The sequence below is a fragment of the Diorhabda sublineata genome, chromosome X (genome assembly GCF_026230105.1).
Source record: "Diorhabda sublineata isolate icDioSubl1.1 chromosome X, icDioSubl1.1, whole genome shotgun sequence".
NCBI classification, from domain to species: Eukaryota; Metazoa; Arthropoda; class Insecta; order Coleoptera; family Chrysomelidae; genus Diorhabda; species Diorhabda sublineata.
The window spans coordinates 30,752,140-30,776,521 of record NC_079485.1 but is presented as its reverse complement, the minus strand read 5'-3'; the positions used below and the strand labels follow the sequence as shown (position 1 = coordinate 30,776,521).

The 24,382-nt window shown below is 33.1% G+C and overlaps 1 protein-coding gene across 1 annotated transcript in view; it reads right to left on the bottom strand.

The window, feature by feature from the left end:
• LOC130451104 (3-hydroxy-3-methylglutaryl-coenzyme A reductase) overlaps nucleotides 1-24,382 on the bottom strand; it is a 78,194-nt gene that overhangs the window by 32,475 nt on the left and 21,337 nt on the right. Inside the window, exon 2 of the mRNA XM_056789908.1 lies at nucleotides 4,121-4,297. Coding sequence (XP_056645886.1) covers nucleotides 4,121-4,285 — 165 coding nt within the window. The 5' untranslated portion in view covers nucleotides 4,286-4,297. The remainder of the gene's footprint in view (nucleotides 1-4,120; nucleotides 4,298-24,382) is intronic.

Sequence of the window (24,382 nt, the reverse complement as noted above, 5' to 3'; positions counted from 1 at the left end):
TATATTAGAGTTTCGTGTTTAATTTTGCCACAATCCCACTACGAAAACACACACACACACACACACACACACACACATATATATATATATATATATATATATATATATATATATATGCAGTGATTAATTTCATTATTCTGCTAAAGTGAATAATTTAAAATATTACAGTTATTATAGAAAAATAATGTATGGTCTGGTATATATTTTCTAAAATAAAACTAGATATTACAAACCCCTTCATTTTTTTAGACATAACCTGATTTTTAGAGTAATCATCCTCTACCGATTTGCGTCAGAGAATACTTTCGAGTGTGCATATAAATTTCAACCACCCTCTTTGTAAATAAGATATTTTAGAATAAATTACCCCATAAAAGTATTGAGAAGCATACCTCTTGAGGTACTTGTTTTAAAAATAGGTCTGAAAAGGTCATTGCTCGATTTTTCTTAAAGTATTATTAGATAAAAATCATTTACAATGAATGCATCGTTAACTCAAGGTGAAGAGTCAAATAATTAGATAGATTTCATAATGGAATTCTGAAGTAATATAATGGCTTATGGCTATATTATCTAGAAAGCGTAGGTTTAATAAATAATTCTAATATTAAAAAAAAAATTTCGCAAGTGGAATTTGCTATTTTGTTAAAATATCTGATGAAGGAATTATTTATTTATAGCATTAGAGAAGCGATGGGGATTTTAGAAACTTTTGAACCCTAACGAATATTTTTTCAACACCCACATAAAGAATATGATGGATTTGCGTCTTTAGGAAACAATATCTAACGTATTAAAAAAAATTAAATATCAACGAAACTGAATAAAGTGAAAAATTGCGAGGATTTGAACTTGACTCAGAAAGTTATCGAAAAATTTGAGTTGTGTATCTTTCGTTACATTCAAACCCCATATATTTTACACCCTAACCGAATATTGCGTTTTATGTGGGTCAGATAGTAGGTAATTTTGAAATTCTAAAAGCACTCAAGAAGTTACTGTATAATTCAATCAAAAAAATCACACTAAGCGAACATCTGCTTAATGTAATAGAATTACTAGAACCAAAACACAACACTCCAAGTGCTATCTATATATTTATGATAATAAACAAGTTCATTTTCTAGAAGAACTAGAAATTCTCACTTTTTCAAAGAATTAATGATCTAAGCTTCAAATAATGTGAAAAAACGGACATATACGAAATTGAAAAAGTGTTATTACGAGGGGCGTTGTAAATATTCCTATTCAGATGTTCAATTGCTTTAAAAAAATTTACACGTTTCAAAATATCCACGGCTGTTGTATAATGTACCCATTATAAATCAGGTTGCTCGACCTTAACAATACCCATTTAACACGGCAGTGATTAATGAATCATTAATCACTGCTATCAGATACTTTCTTGATTAAGTTATATAATATTGTTTTCTTACTAAAAGTCGATTTTTATGTTATATTTTCAATTTAGTACTGTACATATAAAAAACATTGAAAAAGTGAATTTTCCTACACTAGATTCGAAACCGAGATCTCCATTTTGAAATCATGGAACATTAACACTGAGCTGTCAACGACATGAATTTGTTTGACGTATATCTGTTTTTTAACGTACCACGGTTTGCGAAACAATTTTTAAATCGAAATAACTTTTGAAACAAAATAAATTTGACTCAAAATTCAACAACATTATTGTGTTTTAATATTTTATGTTTAAAAACCAACTAAACTTGGAGACGGAATATGAAAATGACTTATCTTTAACATCATCAGAAATTAGAAAAGCTGCTGAAGTTGCCTAATCAAATTTATTGTCAGAAAAGTAAAGGAAAGTATATAATATGGCATTGGAATTTTGAAATGGCAACAAAGATTATTATCAATATTTGTCAAAATAATACATGGATTTTTGTGATAATTATTATGGATATATGCACTGTAGGTGACTGCGAAACTCTCGTACTACACACACAATAGTGCTGAAGAAATCCATCGGAGAATGAGTCGTATGTGATGGTTTTATGCGTGAATGGTGTCAAAACTTTAAAAATGGCCATTCACCATTACTGCTTTCTTTACGGAATTTCCAGAAGTTTTAAGGTCTGTTTTGTACTCTACTTGATTTCATTGGTGGCAACTTTATTTGTGAAGGGTATTGAAAAGCTTTTCCACAGATATGACAAATGTCTCAATCTCTTTGGTGATTATGCCGAAAAGTAACCGCAAGTGTACCAAGCTTTTGATAATAAAATTATTGTTTTGTATCATCTTGTCTTTTATTTATAGCGTATCGGAGGTTGAAAAATGAACGGCCCTTGTATTTGTTACAATAAAATAAGAGTGTTTCTAATAATGTGATAAAATTTTCCAACAAAAATATTCACTAGTCGTAGATAAAGTATATTATTCTACTCGCGTATACTGAGTTATTATTTACTCAGTGATTTATGTAAACTTCGCCTCGTGAATAATAACCTCCATTATACACTTGTGAATAATATACTATTAGAGTATTAGAATTGAATTCTTAGTGACATTTTAAATGTTTATTTCTTGCAAGTTTATTTCAAAAATTCATTCGATGCTGTATTTGCGCTTAGCGCTATCTCCTTTATACTGATTGTCTCTTGAAGAATGTTCAATTAATTCTTAACAAAAAACAGCTTCTGGTTTCGCATAAAAATAATTCAAACAGTGAGATTAATTTGAAGTGGAATAGGACACATAAAAACTATCCAATATTCAAACATATTGTTTTTTATGAATATTTTAAAAATATCAGTGTGAATGGTAATTTTTTTGATATGTTGAAGCACTGTAGGACCTGTGGAGTTTTATTTCCTTACTGTACTTCCAAAAAATTATTTGGAATGAATCCGAAGCTTTGAATCAAAATTTTATATCAAATTTCAAAACCTACGATATCAATTAATTGACAAATTTCATCTACGCCTTCACATTTGAATGCAAACCATCATGTAGTTAAATGAATTTCTTCTCTTTTCTCAGGCATAGATAAAATTTATGTGATCAATAAATATGGTAAATTATTTTATAAAAAAGTGAATAGCTCCTTTAAAATTGGATGACTATGCACTTTTTCCAAAACTGAACCATTACTGGAAGTATTTTTTGAAGCATCTTTCGGACTTACGCTTTCATGATATCATCAATGTCAGGAAAAATTTTTGAGAAGAACCAGAACCCGCATGATGCTAAATCTAGTGTGCAAACGGTCAAATTCAAAGTGATATAGATAGATAGATAGATTTTACTATCGTGATGCTCAAAATCTAGATTCTCCAGCCTAGAGATTAAATCAACTGTGATAAGTATCTTTTCTAAGACTTATACTATACATTCGTTTCATAAAATGCCACAGCGACATAAAATTTCTCCGCTTAGAGCTCACACACAATCTCAAAGTAGCTACAGTATAGAATGCCTTTAACGCTGATTGGCTGTTTAGGGAACAATATGTTAATTCCTGTTATTTGTCAGTATAAAGGAGCAATTCATTGGTCCATCTTGAGGCAGTGGTTTGGGTTGGAAATATTGCCCAAAAGCTGCACTAGAAGTGATTCTAAATCTCCTATATCTTCTCCAGTGAACATAGTTCTTGAAAGCGTGAAATGTTCAGAAACGGAATCATCAAAGAAAAACCGTTCCTAAAGAATGATCAACCCTGGGACATGCCTCAGAACGTTGCATTGAAAGCTTTGAGAAAAACTTCATGAACTATAAAAGCAAATCATACAAGAAATGAACAGAAATGCCATCAAATGTATACGGACGGATCAAAAACAGCAGACGGAACTGGAATAGGATTCTACGGCATCAGAAACAAACACTCTGAGATCCTGGGCAGCGCACCGAGCATTAACTAACAGGAGTTCTATCGGAGCTCTGTCGCCTCAACAAACACCTGAAGACGCTATACCTAGCAGATAATGCGGATAACTGGGAGCGCTCTAAATTGATTCAGGTGCTATAATAATCTTGTACCATATTTTTTGATCATACATCTCAACTTCGGTTTTAGAATTCGAAACAGTACAAAAAAATATATGTTTACTGAATTTTACAAACAGCATTAATATTTAAAGATGGTGGTACTTACTTCGTTCAAACATTTTGAGCAGAATCTGAAAGTCGGTTTTGGTGGAAGTGTTGCTTGTTGTTGATCGACGGTTAATAGCACCGTTAAGGTTAATGTAGCTACTATCACTTCCCATGGATGTGAAGCACAAAACTCACCGTATGTACCAAAATACCGGTCCCACATCTTTAACGTCCCCTGTAATAAAAACAAAAATTCTTTTTCGATTATCAATATTAAGATTAGAAAAAAGTTGGAAATAACCTAAATTTATAATTTTAGAATTAAGTATTAAACTAAAAGCGAAAATATTTGACATTCATCAGTGTAAACAAAATTCCTATCCAATTTATTACATTGCCTGTGATAGGATTTTAAATTTGAAGTTAAGAAGTGGTTTATGTTTTATGTTATTTTCACTTTGCAATCAGGCAAATAATTTTATCATTCCCAAAGTAGTAAATATCAACCTCATGGATTGACATGAAGTCTCAAAATCGACCCCTATTAATTAACACAGAATACTTTATATGCCAGTCATCAAACAGCGAACATTTTTTCACTTTGTAAAACCATAATCGGCTTACGAACTTAGATAAATAATCCATCATTAAAAATTGTTCAGAGTTGTACTTAATATAACAAGCGAATATAATTTCAGTAAAATTAAATGCATAGATGAATTTGTTTTATTTCTATTCAAAACTGGTACATGTTACATATATTAGTTCACTACAACTTACTATTACTACTTTCAATTGTTGTTACTGTTTTTATATCTAGAACAATTTTTTTACATGTTCCTAGAGTTTGTACCGAAAATACCTCAAGCATATGCGTCATTTTCAATTCCGCAAGTATACCTTGAAGATTTGACATGCTTGATGCGACATACTGTAGATTGTTCGCATATTGGAGTAAACAAGAATCAGGTTTGATTTTTTGGAAATTTGTTTGAATCACTGTTCAAGCATTCATTTATAGATGATGCCGTCTCTTTTCAACTGTGTAGCCTCTCTGTGCTAGGCTCTAGTCTAGTAGGACGTTTACTAAATCTGCGAATAGACTTGATGGTTGATCTTGACTCCACGGGTGCCACATACTTTATTATGGACAAAACTTTTATTTAAGAATAATTTGATCTTTAACACACCCCAGTAATACTGACTGTGAATCGGAAACCCTACAAAAAGTATCTACCGGAAAAATATTGGGAATTATGTATCATATCCTATTTACATTCAATATTTTCTCAATATTATTCGATTTAGTAACGGGTTTTATTTAGGAATTCTAGGAGATTAATTTTTTGTATAATGTTGTTGTTTATCTACACTTTTAAATGATTCACTGATTCTGAAAATTAAATATTGTAATGCTGACCTGGACAAGTTGTTTACTATTTAGTTTGCAGTAGGGCGTCTCTTAACTTTTTTTGTGAATATAAGATTTTTGCTAATTGATGACCGGCATTATATTTTACAAACTTTCGATCCGACTTCGATCATAATGTTGGCCGAGTGGTTGAGGAGTAAATTGTACTTGATCTCATATTGTCTACATTTTTCCACCCGTCTTCGGTAAGTTGTATTTTATCCAAAAAGAAACATTTTGAATGAATTTGATTGGAAATTTGAAAATAAAACAAAAAATACCAGTTTCTCCAATTAAAACGTGATAATTTCATGTTTTTAACATCTGTCATATTTCAATCAGAGCCAGACCCTGTATTAACTTCAATATGTTTATCATTTAATTTCACACAAAAGTGCTTTTGTAACAAAAAAATGGAGTGACGCAGGATCATATTTTTTTTAACAAAAGATCATTTCTAAAAATATTCACATACAATAGACGGCAGCACATGGGGACGAGATCCCATCGGTCACGAGTCCTTCAGATCATAGACAAATATACCCACTAATTAAATCAAACAAACAAATTTTGTCAAACATGTTTTAAGCAATTTATCTGTTAATATTATAATTTGATAATACTGAGAATAAAATTGCAAAGCAAATTAGGCATCTTTGGTAATGGGGCTATTTGCAGACGAAACAGAAAATTGCAACATTTTTGCTAATTTCAAGTTTCCATATTAACTGGATAAATTATTCAAAATTCATGTATGCGCACGATTAATCGGCATTTGTCATTAAAAATAAGGTTGGAAATTAAGTAGTTTCGCTTTTTACTTGATTTATCTTTTGATTAACTTATGTTAATGCTGTACTTTGCCATGTGTCACGTGATACTGGTCACATTGACGTAACTTTAGAAGCAACTAGTGCGTGATTTCTATTAGTTGTGGATTAATTTTAATTGGAGTACAGAAACGAATATTTTCGGTTTATTTTACTTTTTTATTTCCGTAAATAAAACAAGCTGCTGCGGCTCACAAAGAAATATGTCAAGTTTATGTTGCTGATTGCTTAACAAAGCACACGTGCCAGAATTGGTTCCGTTCCGGAAATTTTTCCCTCAAAGATGAGCAACGTTCTGGTCGGCCTACTGAAGTTGATGATGACCAAATCAAACTTATAATTGAAGATGATCGTCATATAACTGTTCGAGAGGTTGCGAAGAGGCTATATGTATCAATTTAATAACACTTAAAATGTCTTGTGCTAGTTAAGAAGCTTGATATTTGATATATGATTGTTTGTTTAAATAAATGTTTCATTTTATTCTTTGTCGCCAACCAATATCACTCTTCACACTAACTTCAGAAAGACCTTAGGGCTATCAGCTGATTGTGGATCCTAACCCACAACGAGATTTTCAGCCGAACGTTAGAAATTCCAAAATTTCCGTTTTGTAACCAACAGTTCCGTCTGACTCCGATTGATTATTTATATTTCCCTAATAAGCTAAAAATGGCTGCTGTTTATAGTAAAATGTACGGTAGTGTTTCTTATGTAGCTCAATTGCTAAACCTTCTAGAGCTTAACTAATAGATGCGATGGGTGCGATTCCCGTGACCAGAAATTAATTACTAAGAAGGTCTTCCTTTTCCTCTATTCTACATTTTACCGTTTACCTATTGAAGAATCTTTTGTTTATGCAGAAGGAAGATCAAAATGAAGAAAGAGTCTCATTACCAATATCTGGATTGGATATACAAAATAAATTTAGGAAAAAAAAACAGAGTAAACCCAGAACAAATCGTTTCTAACAGTATAGGGATTAACAAGAAGTCACATTAGAGATGCTTATTCTGTAAAGTTTCACATTGTTCTAAAGTATGAAAGCACAAACGAAGAACTGACAAAAAATGTAATAATCAAGTTACTAAATAGATTTTATTGGTATAGGTAAAATAGGATTAAACCCGAAATTAAATGGGCCGCTTCTGATTTCCTAGATTCTCATAGGTTTCCGCTCTTGGAAAACTACTTCGTTTTCAATAAATAAAAATGCATCATGATGCATAAAACACATATGCACTACTTCTTGGTTTCAAATGAACTAACGCGATTATTAACACTATTTTCGTTTTCAATTGATTATTATTTCAATGTTCACAGACTTCTAAATAGTTTCTCTTTCATAAAAATATGGGTGTCCATTTTGTGCTTCACAGTTTAGGTTCCGGCACTTTTTTAGAATACGTAGTTTCCGAATTATTCGCGATTCGAAATATTTTTGAGCGTTTAAACCCATTTTATAATGGGAATTTTGAGGTTAGGTAAAAATTAAAACCATTTTTGTATAGATTATTATGCTTTAAATTTTTTGTCCCGGCAGTTTGCGTCGAAATCTTCATGGATTTCGAGTTATCCGCCATTCAAAATTTTTTTGAGTACATGAATCCATTTAACGGTGAAAATTTTGAGATTAGGAAAAATACTTACATACCAATCTGTATAGAATTTTGTGCTGTACATTTTTTTCCAGCCTTTTCTTTCGAAATCCTCGTAGTTTTTGAGTTATTCGCATTTCAAAATATTTTTGAGGGTATAAACTCCTTTTAAGGGGAAAATTTTGAGGTTAGCAACAAGTAACTGGGATAATTTTTTGTAGAGAATTTTGTACACTACATTTTTTGTTACGTCAGTTTTTTTCGAATTCTTCATAGTTTTCGAGTTATTGGCTTTTCAAAATCCCGAGTCCCAAAATTTCGAAAATCCGTGCCCGTAATTTTGTTAACAGTTGCTAGACTTATTCAGTAACCGAAAACCTCCCAGAATCAAGAAAATCAAAATCGCTCTCAATTTAATTTAAGGTTTTAGCTCAAATTCGCCTAATTTTCCTGTACTATATGTAGAAAATTCAGTTTCTAGTGTAGATAGGAGAAAATTTCTAAATCAATTCAAGGAGGAGTCATCTAAAATGCTTTGATCATAGATCTTAGTGATACATTACGATTTGTTAGAATTTACCACAAGAATTTTCTACCCAATCTAATACCAATCATCGTAGGGGATTTTTGAGTGAATTTTTCCTTGATATAAGCTAAATCTAGGGTAGTACCACTAAAGAAACCTAAGTACACCACCTTCAGAATTGATGTCAGCAACTAGTCCCGCTCGTTTATCATGTGCAGAAAATTCAATAGATTCATTTGAATTTATTAAATTTTCTCAAATCATGATTCGGTTAACTCGTTAATAGTTTACGAAAAGTCAAAAATCATTGATCCATTTTTACTAATTTATAATGATTTTATGATCAGTTCTTTCTACAGAACCTCATTTTTGGGAATATTTTTATTTCTATACTACGTAAAATAAACAAAACGTTCAAATCATCATCATGTTAGTAATTTTGATAAAGTAATATGATGTCTCTTCTTATTGACTTATGATTGATTATATTAAGAAATGATTGATATCGAATCTTTGTTTTCACACGTGTATTAATAAATTTTTGACATCTACATCGCCAACAGTTCATTCCTCCACCTCACGACAAATACCAGAAATCGTTTATACAACTATAAGATGTTATCAATCATAACACTAGAAAACTGATTAAATATTGGCACTGTCAAATTGTCTTATATGTACCATATAATTATTTACAGAAACGTTCTCAGAACGGCGATTCGGAGTTTTAAATATTTATTTTTAAGTGAACCATTTAATTACATACAACACTCGGAATACACACAATTTTTTCACGGTTTTCAACATATGTCAGTTTAAAAACATTCTATTTGGTACCTCAAATATTTGAACAAGATATCTTGTGGTTGCACAAAGGTAGAAATTGTATAATACTTTTTGTTTGGAGAAAAATGTAGAAATAGCTCATTCATAATCAAGAATTTTTTTAATTAATAATTATGTAACTTTATTTGAGAATTCGTAAATGTATCTATAAATGTTCAATAGTTAATGAGTCGTAAATATTTTACCTGGAAAATGGATAATATAGCTAATAAGCACGCTAAATTATTAAGAATGTGTCAGGCAAAAACGCTCAAATGAAAAGCTTTCGTGCAAAAAAATGTTATTGTTTATGAAATCCACATTCATCAACTTCCGTTCTGAAGCAATGGATTGTTGCAAAAAAAGTACTACTTCAAGTCTTTCCCGATATCTCCACTATATTTTACTATTTTACTTTTATTGTTCATGAACGACTTCAGCAGATTCAGAAAATTTACCAACTAAAAATTGTTTCACACATTTTTATCATACCTCTGTATATTTAAACAATAAGCAGAATCTAGTTGAGCCAAAATATCTATTAATCCTAATGAAGCACATGTAATGAGGAAGATGGTTCAAACTTAAGTGCTCTAGATGCGTGACCTCACAAATCACCACCAAAAAGTAAGCGGTGGAAACAATTTTATTTTTTTTATTACAATTTAATGTGCCTCGACAGCGCTGGCTATTGGCACATGAAAACAAACATAAGTTAAATAACAAAATCTATTACAACATAAATTAATTATACTTTCTCATATAGCTTGGTGGCTTTAAGAAACTCTCGGATTTTCTTCATTTCTGTAGGGCAGTGTCTTCTTGGCAGATAGGACGACTTTCTGACGACATCAAATAGCTGTTAGTTTTGTGTGGCTGATGTGGAGTCTTCTTATTGTCTCAGCTTCCCTTCTACTCAAAAAGTTCATGTTTTTGTTGTAGAAGTTGCCTACAATTCAATTTTACAGAGGGTGTCTCGTGGGTAATGAAGAAGAAGAATGCATCATTGTCAAAAAATTTGATATGTGAAAATTCCTACGCCTTATTTCAAGCATTCGCAACTTGTTAATTCTATGAAGAGTGGTTTACTTTATTTCAATATGTATTTCGTGTATTGTCAAGACGTTATTGGAAACGAAAAGTTTAAAGCAGTCGTGACAACAAGGAAAATATGTGAAGTTGAAGACATAGTTAATGAACCAACTGCATGACGTTGGTTTAGTCTTTTTAATAGTCGAGAATTGACGCTTGAAGATCGTTTGCGCTCAATTCGTCCACCTGCGTCTATTGAGATTATAAGGGCAGCAGTAGAAAGCCAGCACTTGCAGATCCCTTGGACCTTCTAAAGATACCTTCGCCAACCGGGATTCAAGCGAAACGTTATGTGTAATCGGTTCCTTGTCCTTTTGAAAGCTGGTCGGAAAAATGGATTTATCCAAACAACCCAAGCATGGAAAATCAGTTCTTAGATAAAGCACAAATACCAGAACCCGTCGCAAAGAGAGGTGGATTTGAGCGGAAAATGTCTGGTGTAATTATGAAGGTTTATTGGTACTCCCAAATCATTCCAGATGGTGCACCCATCAATACCGAGTTATGTAGTGCTAGTGCTCACCAAAATCCGGGTCTGCATTAGCTTTTGCCTTTGTATTGGTTGGGATTTCTTCAGATTTTAGCTCCAGTGATCACCGGCTATTTCCAACAATGTATTTAATGATATTTTTTAGATAATGAAGTCATATTATAGGTAAATTAGTAGTTTGCAGAGGTTGAATGATGTTCCAGATTCTAAACTTAATGAGGACTATATTGAAAAATGAAACTGATATCTTGTGGATAGGAGTCAAGTCAGCCGTCGTATATTTTTTTAATCTATCTATTTTCGCCTTTTTACAAATGTTTAAATATTGCGAACATGTCTGGAACCTCTTCTAATATTAATTGGTTTGGATATTACTAGGGAATCCAATGGAACCTCCATCGGCCAATTGTAATCAAGAATAATTTTTTCCAAAATTTCCCAACGTGTAGGTATGTGCTAAAAGTGGCCTTCCCGATCGGTCATCATCTTCAATGGGAATTTTACCTCTTTTGAAGCTTGCAGTCCAATTTTTCACGGTCGCATACGAAGGACATTGATCACCTGGGGCATTAAGCATATCTTCGTAAATCTGCTTACCTCTTAACCGTTTACACTTTACTTAGGTATTAAGTATATTGTAATTTAAATAGTTGAAACAACAAACAATCTGAAGTTAGGTTCTGAAGGTACATTTTACTTTCACAAAATAACTAATAAGCTCTAAGAAAGAATACAAAAGTAAGAGAAATGTAACTATTGAAATCAAAACTCAAGTTAAACGTAAAATACGTTGCAAATAAGAAATGTAAGAAACATAAAATAATCAAGTAGCAAGGACATTTGACAGTAATGCAGTTATACCAACAAGGTGATAAAAGTATTTGATGACGTCAACACTTCCCATTAAATTTTTAATGCACAATCACGTCTAAAGAGAGCAGCGCAGCTTTTTAAATAATTCTCTCTTTAACGCAAATAACGCCTACTTCCTAGGACTGTTTTTATATTTTCTAACTTGTAAATAATAATATTGACATGTGTAAAGCCTTGATTATTAATTTTATTGAGAAAACGCTGGGCATAATTGTCTGTATAATAAGCAAAAACTAGATATACTGTATACAAACGAGTGGTATTAAATAAAGAATAGGTCAATGATTGCTCAACAAATTGTCTAAGTAGTAATATAATTGCTGAATTCGGCCCTGAACGTTACAAGATCTGCATGAAAATGCATATTTTGCGTGTAACACCAATCGATTTCGAATCATTTCACTTAATAGTTTTAATTCGTAAAAGATGAATTTATTTAATCATTATTTCTAACGCCACTTAAATTTTGAATATCAGGTTTTTATTTTGTTTTAATATTTATTTATAATAAATATTTATAAGTCTTCCTGAATTACATATTTTACTCTCGGAACTTTATTAACAAAAATACGTCACAATTTTAAAAATATTGAATGAACTTAATTTATCTCGGCAATTGAATTAATATACTACCACTGTGGTCACTCAAATCCGGGTTTTTCTAAGAATTGGAACAGAAACATACACACAGAAATTCTGGAAGCATTGTCTACTCTGAAGTTGATATCGTGGAAATATGAGGTAATGTTTGCCAATGGGCAATAGCACATCAATTCGATATTTTCTCAATCAAATATCCAGTTGTTTGACATGCTTCATGAAAGTTGGTATACGGAATCCATCTGAGCCAAATAACGCCAGTGAAATTTTACAGGTGACGTCGATATTTTTGAAATTCCCGCATTTCGTGCGCAGGTAAGTAGGAGCAGAAATATCCGCCATTTTGCTCGTTCATTGGATTAGTGGTAAATAAAAAATTGCAAGTTTAAAACATTAATTGTGGTTTGGTTTTTTGATGTTAAAATTAAAAGGAATTCTTTCAAAAATGTAAGTAGTTGATGATTAATTTTTTTATTTTTAGGCTCTCATATTATTCACAAATAACATCATCCCAGTCTCAGATGGAACCAAAAAGTTGGAACCTTTTTAAAATGGTAACAATTAGGCCAACAGAGGCTTAAGCAAAAATTTGGGCCATTAATAATAATCTTGTGCGAGTCTATAGATGGTACAGCAAGCATAACCAATTTGCTAAATGGTATGCTGATGGTACCGTTTTTGGCCACAAATCAAGGGCAGATCGTTCAACCATAGGTTCAGACACATGGTTCGAACGATTGCACACTAAAGTCCGTCAAATAATAATCATCACCTATTGTTTTTCACAAGTATTTTCATTTGAACAGACGATAAAAGTGGCTTCAATCTTGGAAACAACAGTTTTGTCAAAATCAGTGGGCGACGTCTTCAATTATGCCCGAGAAGTTTGTATGGCCAGTTTAGACCGAGCATATGAAGATGAAGGTCAAATTGGTGGGGATGGTTGCGTCGTTGAAATAAACGAATGTGAAATCGGACGAAGAAAATACAATAGAGGACGCATGGTCGAGGGTCGAGGATATTAGGAATGATCGAACGTGGCGGCGACGGCTACCGATTGGAAATATGTCCTGATAACTCTAGAAGTGCCAAAATATTGATGGAGCTGATAATGAAGCATGTCAAAGTCGGGACTATCATTTATACTGACTGCTTGAAAGGATATTTGGCGCTAGAAAGTGAAGGCTACCATCACTTTACAGTCAACCATCAAAAGCACTTTGTTGACCCCGAAACAGGGGCCTACACCCAAAATATTGAATCCAGCTGGAGGCACATGGGAAGAAGAATGTCGAGGAGGGGAATCAGGACCTGCATCTTTGTGAATTTCTCTGGAGCCGGCGAAAAAATGTGCATCCATTCGATGCAATCATTGTAGATCTGCTGAATACTTACGACAAAAGATGTTGTTATGTTTTAATTTTAGTCATCTGGATTTTTCTATAGCTAAATATTCAATTATTCATAAATTTGTGAATACGCATATCTACGATAAAACAAAATTGGAAGTCTGAGGAATGCCACTATTTCTGTAATAAAAAGTGACAACACGGAAATGTTCTAAAAGTAGCAAAAAACATATAAATTTGAAGGAAATAATGAAAATTTTAATCCAGAGGCATTTAAAATCTGTTTAGAAATATGAGGAAGATTATGGGGATAAAAAAAGTATAACAAGAAACATAAAATGATAAACAAGGATGTAGCAATTTCAATCGATTATAAAATCCGTTAAAACAAAACATTTTTCTGTTCAACACGCACATTTCCGCGACTCAGAAGCGTCTACTAAATTATTTTCATTCAGAATTAAAAGCGGATACGCGAATACGAAGATTTTTTCATCGTTTTGCTCAGCTATGTCTGTCTTCATGCTTTTTATTTATGTTTCAAATACAAAATGGTGGTAATTCCTTCAGAGGAGTATGTAATAAATGATTTCAGTCTGACGTGAAAAATTCCATTGACAAATGTTACTTCTCTCTTTTTTTACATTTTGGATAGACTGTATACTGGGGATGCGGTTATATTTAGACGTCAGGTCTAAATAGAAACAGTGTTCACATATTATTCCACTTATGAAAAATACAAGGTGTTTAAAAAGAATAATTTTTTCACCTTTGATTATTTGGCGTGCTTAATTAAAGTGACTCATAGCAGGGGGAGCTACTGCGGAGCTCTAAAAAAATAAGAAATAAAGAGAAACTTTTTAGTCTTTCTTTTTGTAATATTTTGTGATCAGCTCGCTCTTTATACTATAGTGGTGTGATTTAATTAGAGCTGTTCAATGCATCAAGTTCAGAGCTATGCGTAATAAGCCGTCTAGTTCTTTATAAGGATTTGAACTGAATAATGAATAACAATATACTATGATAGGGAGTATGTCTTTTTCTGCAGAACTCAATAAATATCAAGATATTTTGTGAATACCTTCTGTAATATAAAAGTAGATTGAGTGAGGTATGAAAATTCCCGGACGTTACCATAGTAACAACATCAAAAACAGACCTTTGGATTATTTATTGTGAATAAACAATAATAAGGTTTGTTACGTAACTTTTTTCCTTAAGCTTCAGGAATAAAGGCAGCATTTTAGTAAGTTTTATTATTAACTAAAAATAGACAAACAAAGAAATAGTCTTTTGTGTTATAAAAATATTATACCATCGGTCTTTTGTGAACGCAGGAATTATGAGAAGAATAATAATTAGTTCTAAACAATATGACACAAAAGACAAAGGAATTTAGTAAGGTGTTTTTTTTGAAACAATATTTTGATAACAAATAAAGTGATTTCATAATTATGACCTAATAACCTATCAGGATAAAACTGCTGAAAATTACTCAATATCAAAAAAAGAGGTAATTTCACAAAACAATCAAAAAGAAAAAGTACACTCCATTTCGTTAATTCAAAATTGGTAATTTAATCAAATTGTCAACTATAAATTTCTTTAATTGAAACGAATAAGAATAATACAAGGGGTGTTCAAATGTGACCAACACAAATACTGTAGATGGAGCCTGTATATTTTTGAGGTTATGGCTGGATTATGTGTTAGTTGGGTCTCTTATTAACGGTGTGGCATAGTTTTCGTTACAAACGCACGTACTAAGACCATGAGCGAGCTTGAAGTGCCGACCACCGTTGCGCAACGTATTGCCATTCGGTTTTTTGATGTGCGAAGACTTAAAAACAAGGCGTTTTCGAAATCAATTCGGTAGTAAATGACTGAGTAGGTCTACTGTATTTAAATGGGCTAAACCAGAAGGTCCCAAACTTTTTTTCCTCGTAAACCACTTTCAAAATACTTATTACTAGTTTTAGTTGATACACCGTATTCCCAACTCGTAAAAAAATCAGATCTAACTACGGATATTATAAGTATCCTCCTGTGTAAAGCCTCCCGTGGACTAGGAGTAGGAGTACACCTGGACCACGTTGACATATGGCCGCGAAACCGTCGACAATGAGCCGCATGTTAGTCGACAGCGAACCACTATCACACCAAACAACATTTGCAGCGTAGAACGTTAACTTACTGCGCCCTAAATCCTACATACTACCATAACCTTAAGAAAACACACGTGAAACTCCCCTTATCGCTCATATCCCCTATATCACTCACCTGTCCGGCTTTCGTTAGGCTTGATTATTAATATCTGTTACTACACTCAATATGACCTGATATACATCTTTCAACTTTGCTACAGGCTCGTTGGTTAAAGAGATAAATACGAGGTCTGGCTATTAAATGACGAGACTGTGCGCCCTAGACGGGTGGGGTAAAAAACGAGAAGTGCGTTGGATATCTAGATATCTTGTTTATGCACGTCCCAAAACAAGTTTCCGTTGCTATTATAGTATTTGTGGAGCAGAGGTTTGAAACGAACGTAGAGCACCGCATCAATCTCAAATTTCTCGTTAAATTGAAATAAACTCCGACTGAGAGCTATAAATTGTTGCAAGAGGCATTTGGGGACAATTCTCTCTCGTGCGCGGGTTTTTGAGTGGTGTAAGCGTTTTAGTGAGGGCCGAGAAAGCACTGAAGATGACCAGCGCCCAGGTCGTCCTGTGATTATTCCAACTCAGGGAAACAGTGACCAAAATCAACCAAATTGTGCGTGCAGATTGTCGAATGAGCATCCGAATGATTGCCGAGACTGTAAACACTGATAAAGAAACGGTTAGAACAATTTTACATGAGGAATTACACATGACGAAAGTTTGTACGAAGTTAGTGCCAAAAAAATCTGATTCCTGACCAAAAGCTTTTGCGTCAACGGGTCTGCTCAGACTTCCTTGAAAAGTTAGAAAAAGATCTGCTTCGAAAGGGATCCAATTTGAGTCGATGGAAGCGTTAAAACAAAAAACGACAACAGAGTTCCTAAAGGCTGTCACCAAAGAAGACTTCCAGCACTGCTTCGATCAATGGAAAAAGAGTATGGAAAGGTGTGTGTGAGGGGAAGGGGGCATTTGAATGTGGAATAATTTTTATAATAAAACATTTTTTCGTAGCCAAACCTCGTACACAAACAAAAGAGGCAAAATATCATGATAAATCTGAATGTGTGTTCGGTATTTCAACTTATCACCCTGCGACTACCACATGTTTGTACCAGCCTTCGTAGGTCTGCCTAAGGAATTCTTCGTGGCCGATATCAACAAGCTTCGTCGTAACTAACGACGGGAATTCATATTTGAACCGCCCTACTCAATCGATCAAAAATTATTCCAATTTGATATTTTTCTTTTATTTTAAAACATTTATTATGTTGTATTGACTAAGCTTCTTCAATATAAAATTGAATATCGATAATTTAGAATTCTTTTCGGCAATGTTCGTTTCCTAAAACTGTAATAATATTTATGAAAAAATTTGTAGTATTCCACTTTGTATAATGATAAGATCTGTAAATTTGGAAACAAAGAAATACATTGACCTACAACCAGAGTACAGACTCCCGTCTACAATTCGCATATGCCTGAGACAGGTGTCATATGTGTGACAGAGATAGAGTTCTCAAGTTTCTTACGCTCAGTTAGATGTAAATTAACAGCAAAATCAATTTTCCACACTTATCAGCGCCAGAACGAAATATTTTACTACCATCGCTTGTCTTAGAACTGGTTTTAAAACAAAATCGCAATGAGATAAGATTTATAGGTTATTTTGCGTATTGTTCTTGATAATAAAAATTAGTAACCGAATAATATTCATATTTTCTTAAATTGGTATTGCAAATTAATAATTACATGCTATACAGAGTCTTTAGATACTTTTACCACATGTACAGTTCTCAGGGACAATAAAATGTGCAGTATCAACTCGATTATTAATTTACAGGGTGATTTGTGAAATTGACCATAAATTATAATTGGCTGTGGTGTTCAGACAGCTCATTTGATTATTAAAATGTTTTCATGATGTTTGGAAATTTAAATGAAATGGATGAATTAGTGTAATTTAATCCACACACTAATTTTTTACTCTATATCAGTGTTCCGCAAATTTTTTCTGTCCACGGTACACCTAGGAAAAGGTAAACCACATACAAAAAAACATTTTTAAGTAATAACAATTAACATTTATTTATTAATCATCTAAACAATATTTATTATTAATCAACAAACGTAAAGTTTAAATTGTAAAAAAGGTATTTAATGCAAAACACGAGACTGTTTATTCGAGCATAGACCGTTTAAATTTGGAGTAAAGCTAAGGACACATCAGAGATCCCGGACACATATCTGTGTTGTAAAACGTGTGTGCCAGCTGACATTTTGATGTTTTTAAACTGGTGAAGTAGTATCCTCAACCTTCACGTTCACACAACACATATACACAATCCATCGAAGCTTATAATATAATGGAGTACCTACAAGAAGAGATGGATTGGTTGGATGAAGAAGAGGAAATGGTTGCGGTTACTGCAGCATTTCTTGTGCTACAATATGAATCCAGGGAGTACTGGGTTCATCCAATGAACCAATGTAGGCACGAACGTGGTGAATATCATCAATATCATATTCTGTGTGGGTGACCAAGGATGACCAAGAAGGAATTCGACGTGGTTTACAATTTACCAGAAAGTAAATTAAAGAAGCAAAATACAAATTTTAGAGAAGCAATATCTCCAGAGGAATACTTTTAATAACTTTAACGTAGAAAACAACAAAATACAATATTATATTGTCTTAAATACAACCGAGTATAAAATTATTATAAAACTAATATTATTTTTGGAAAAGTAGATTAACATTTTATAAATTTGTAAAATTAATTAATGTATTGGAAAAAGAACTTCCTTGAGTATTTTCTGAAACATAAGTATTGGTTTGAGATTGTCGTTTTCGTTGGTCTCGATAGTTCTTATTTCGGAAATTGTACAAAAACTCATACTTTCGTACCTCATCTATAAATTTTACCTCAATTAAAATAAAGATAATTATAGATATATTACGGAAAAGGAATATAGTTAAGGAAACACTTTTCAGTCACGCTCAGAACAAACTCGGCACAGGTGGTGATTATAACCTACAACACTTCGTAACACTTCTAACGAAAATCTGATCAACGTAGATATTGAAAACACGTGTTAAAGCGTGTTTTCGGTCTCTAACGACACATCACAATAATATGCATAGATCTATTTAAAATAACGTGTTAACACGACACGTGTTAAAAATGTGTCCTTAGCTTAATAGTTGACAAAGCTGCTCTCATCTCTTTGTCGATCGTTCTGAGGCGTTCTCTTTTTAGAAAGCAAATGATATTCATTTTTCACACATAGCCAAAAATGTTCTAAATCTGTTTCTGAAAACTTTAATTTTAATTTCCATCAGTTCTTCCTACTCATTTTTAGGTAAATGTCCAAAAAGAATGCCCTCGGAGAATGGATCTCGAACCCAGTCCTTAGGTTGCAGATCAATCTTGGAGAAATAGAAATTTTTCTCTGCAAGAAGTTTCAAGTGTTTTACGTTCAAACCATGAACTTTTTTTTCGGATCAGCTGCTGTGACATTCGGGAACATTTGATTATTACCATTGGTAGCGATACTGTTCCATAGTTCCAATCTAGCGCGAAAGCTTTCAATTTTTTCTAACGATGTTAAAATATTGGAATTTCTGCCTTGCATTTTTTTATTTAGTTCACTGAAGTGAGCAAATATATCCGTCAGATGTGCAAGTTTTGCAAGCTATCCTTCTTTTTTAAACAGATACGCATTATCTGAGCTCTGGGACTGCAACAACGACTCAGTCTCATGTCTTAACTCATAAATTCGGGAAAGTACTTTCCCGCGAGAAAGCCATCTTATTTCTTTATGAAACAAAAGTGACTGATGATCTTCCCCCATGACAATCTGCATTAAAAAGACGAGAGTTCAGCGGTCGCGACTCGAAGTAATTTACGATTTTAATAATTTCTTGGAGAGCTTCCCTGTGTAAAAAACAAATCTGTTTGTCAATATTAGGAAGTTTTTCATCAGCCTTAGTTATAAAGTCTTTAACCTTCCCTGTCTAAGTAAACTTATACAGCTTATACCCCATTCCAAATTACCTTCATCAAAATATTCGTCTGTTACTTTAATTATTTCTTTACCAGTTGTATGGTTAGTCAGTGGCATTGATATCAGTGGAGTCATCGACTTGTAGCGCAAAAACTAGCAGCTTCTTCTTCTAATCATTATCTTAACAATTTCTATGCAGACAGGTAAAACTAAAGTTTCAGCAAACAAGGGTGGTTTTTTTGCTTTAACTAACATGTTGAAGATCACGTAGCTTGCTTTTTCTGTTTTGTCTGAGATTTTGAAAGACGAACTCATGAGATTTACCTGTTTCTTCGATTGGTCCTTCAAATGTTGAAAATACGTTTTGTCTTTTTAGGCCACCGATGAGTGTTTAGTGGTTAAATGTACTAGTTTACTGGGCACCATCGAATTATTACCCAAAGTTTCTCCGCACACAAGATAATTTTGGGGTAGAAGAAGATTCGTCTCCGCAATATGCAAAACCGTAACTTATGTAGTTTCAGTCATATTTTTTATTAACAATTTTGAATTTCTTCTTCAGTGACTATTTTTCTTCTTCATTACTTTCACTTGAAAAACTTACAATACGTTTAATGCATTTACCATTTGTTATAATATTCTATATATATTTTAGGTTTCTTCTGTTTCAAAACTAGATTTTTTCACTTATTTTTGAAAGATATATGAAAGTTGATGTTTCGACTTTTCTTTAAATACGCAAATTGTAAGTGTCAATGTCAATGTCAATGTCAAAGACTCAAAGAAAAGTCAAAACGTCAATATTCAAATTGACGTTGATAGAAATATTGATTAATAAATTAATTAATTTTTTTCAATATAGAATTTTTAAGCCTATGAATTTAAAAAAAGAATTAATATAATTTAAAACCACCTAAAATCTTAATTAATTATTTCCCAGACGATGAATACGATGAAGTATTCGAAAGCTCGGAAAATATATTATTAAAGTTAGTCTACTTGGGTATTTCATTGCCACGTTCCCTAATATATTACATTTAAAAGAGTGCGAGCTGATTTCGATTTCCTTAAGTAGGTAAGTACTTCCTAATCCGAGAAGAACGACATATAGATGAAGCGCAGGAAGATGATAATATTGACGCTGTTACTATGAACTACAAGCACTAGACAAGTGAATCGAGAACTTAATGTTACTCAATTAAATTTAAGAGATACAAATACAAAAATATCATCTGTACCCAGATCATATGGTGGTTCAGAGACTACATCCTGCAGATGAAATGTATAGGTTGGAATTTACAGATGAAGCCCAATTTACAAGAGACGAAATAAGTAATTTCCGTGAATCACATGTCACATATCTTCATACTAATCTAGAATGTCGTTCGTTTAAGGTTACCGTGTCCAAGGTCCTCACTTTTTTATAGCCCTTTCAGGGGACAGGTTTATTTGGACTTTTTCCAAAATATTTTGCCGAATTTGCTTTCCAACGCCAACATTGTTATCCGAGAAAATTTTTGGAACCGTTGGGGATATTCATACTGAACACACTATTTATTTCTAGCACTACACCAACATTCAAAACCAACTTCATTGGTTATCGAAACGCACGTCAGACAGTGTAATTGTATTAGTGTAGTGGTGGTGTAAACATTGTGTTCAGTATGAGGGATGTATTTTCAGCATGATTGGGACTCTCCCCACTTTTCACTAGTAATAAAACAACATCTAAATGATGTTTATGGCAACAGGTGGATAGGACGTGAAGGTCCTATTTTACGGCCTTCAAAATCCTTTGATTTCAATTCCGTTGATTACCATATTTGTGGACGATTTAAGCAATTAGTTTACACAGAGAATATTGGTAACTGACAACAATTAATTGATAGAATTATACCTTTTTTTGTAATACTATTAGAAACGATCCTCATAGTATCCGAATTTCCATCCCACATTGTCAAATATCACTTATTGCATTATAAATAAATATTATGCAGGGTGCAAAATGAAATAGGTATCCCTAAATTGATTTTTCCAAAGTCTGTCCAGGAATTTACTACTACTAAAGCCAATTAGAATTTATGGCCAATTTCACGAATCACCCTGTAAATTAATAAAGAAGAGGGGTAGACTTTTTTAGGAGCCACATGATACCCTCCTTGAGGGACCCTACATGTGGTAGAAGTTCCTCATGATTCGCCCTGTAATTGTATGTAAAAAAATTAGTAAATTGGAAGAAGAAACTTTCAAATGCTGTACTTTGAGACAACCTGATGTTAAAAATAATTCATTGTCCATATTTATTATTAGTAGCATTATATCAGTCAAGGCTTACTAGTTTCTCTTGAGCGGACACTGCCCTATCACCCAAAAAATTAAAATGTAGTAGAAGTATGTTCAAACAAGATGAAATAAAACATAATATGACACACTTAAAGGTCATTCTTGGGTCCTATTATTATTTTATGCGGAGAAGATTCATTTATACAGGGAGTACATCGATTTGCATGTGGAATATTTATTATAACAACATATATTATTGTAGGTTTTATACTATAAATAAATATAGTTTTAATAAAACCAAAAAAATACACTTTTAGCAATAACCAAACTGAATAGCACAGTAATTTTCTCATGTGCTAGTAAGGGGTATATGATCCTTATAAAAGGTTAACTACCTGATCCACCACTATCAGTTGTCATCGAACCTCAACCGATAAACATCTCTGTTAACAACAAACAAAAATTTTCCTTAAACAAAGATACAATAAGCTGCTCAAGCACCTGCGACAAGGTCAGAGTTAGCTAGAAGTGTCCAGTGCGCTAGACATGAATTAATCTGCAGTTTCTAAAGTTTACCGTCGTTATCAAGAGACTGTTAACTTTCATCGAAGATGTTGTTTCAAAGAAAGAGGTGTTAAGACCTCACAGATGTCCTAGTCCAACAAGAGCTTAGAGAACCTTGAGGAGTGGCTGGACAGTCAGAAGAAGACCAAATTACAACCAGCCCACCGAGACCACGATTTGTCAGAGAACACGTTAATTGAACTAACAAATAACAAAGATTCTCGTAGTGTTGCATAAAGAAAACAATTTTCGATTGATTTTTTCTTTACCAAATAAATAGTTCAATAACTATATATCGACCATTCCACTTTCTTTGCCTTCTTGTCCCTCTTGGATAAAAAATACTCCTATAGTAGATACCTCACTAAACATCTACAATAAACATGAATCCCTAGCGTCCTTGTATATAAAGCATTCTTAGAAATTCAGTATAAAAAATCCTTTGACCTATTTCTCTATACGGATGCCTCCAAAGCTGAATCCAGTGTCGGTTGCGCAGTAACTACAAATCACGAACTCATAAGTTCTTTCCGCTTACCCTCGACGTGTAGTGTTTACACTATACAGTAAGCTTTCAAATTTATCTCTCCTCTCCATGAACATATCGCCGTATATACTGACTTTCCTTAGTCCATACAGTCAATTAAAGCAATATTCACTGACCATCCAATAGTCCAAAACATTCATGACATCTACCAAACTCTCGTTGCTCTTGATATAACAGTTTCTTCATCTGGCTTCCATCGCACACTGGAATTGCTGGAAACGAATCTGAAGATCGCCATGCCGAACAGTCCTCCTGAAATCATAGTTCAGCTTGCCAATGTTCTGGGGCTAACTTCAAAAAACTCTTGGCGTGATATATGGAGCAAGAGTACTACAGTATTACATAACATCTACCCATCCACTTCTCACATGCTTACAACTTTTTGAGTAGAAGAGAAGCTGTGACAATAAGAAGACTTCGCATCAACCACATGAAACTCACGGTTAATTGATTTCGTCAGAAAGTCGTTCTCTCTGTCAAAGTAGTCAAGTTCCTGTAACTGTTAAGCACATCCTCACCGACTGCAGAGAATACTCTACCGGATACCAGCAGTTTGATATGAAAACTAACCTCAAGGAGACATTTAACTACCCGAAGGAAATGAAGAAAATCATAGTTTCTTAAAGCCACCACACTGTATGAGAGTATAATGTACGTTAACTGATGTATCATCATATGATTATTTTTGTGTGCCAATGACCAGCGCTGTCGAAATAAAAAAAAGTAACTATACAGACCACTCATTAAGAAGCTAAGACTAACGGCTTTAAAATGCTAAAATAAAAAAAAGAATAGAAGCTACAGATTTTCTTGCTGAAGACTATTTACCTTGAGTGTGCGGGTGTAAATTTTTTTACTCACACGAATATTTGAATTGACAGTTAAAGCTGACAGCATTATTGACAGTCAGATATGAGAATGCTTCATTATGCACTATTATTGTTTATTGTGAAATTATTTCTCGTAGTAAAAAGAAAATCAATTATGTAAGAAATCATTTCTATAAGAGCTAATACAGAAAATGAGACGCAATGATATGAAGATGGACAGTACGAACATTTTAATGAAGAAATTAAAGGTAGACGATATAAGAAAAAATTCAGAGACGAAGAAAAATGAAAAATAAGGTTTACATCCTGGGGTCGATAGTAAGAAACTGAATGAGCATT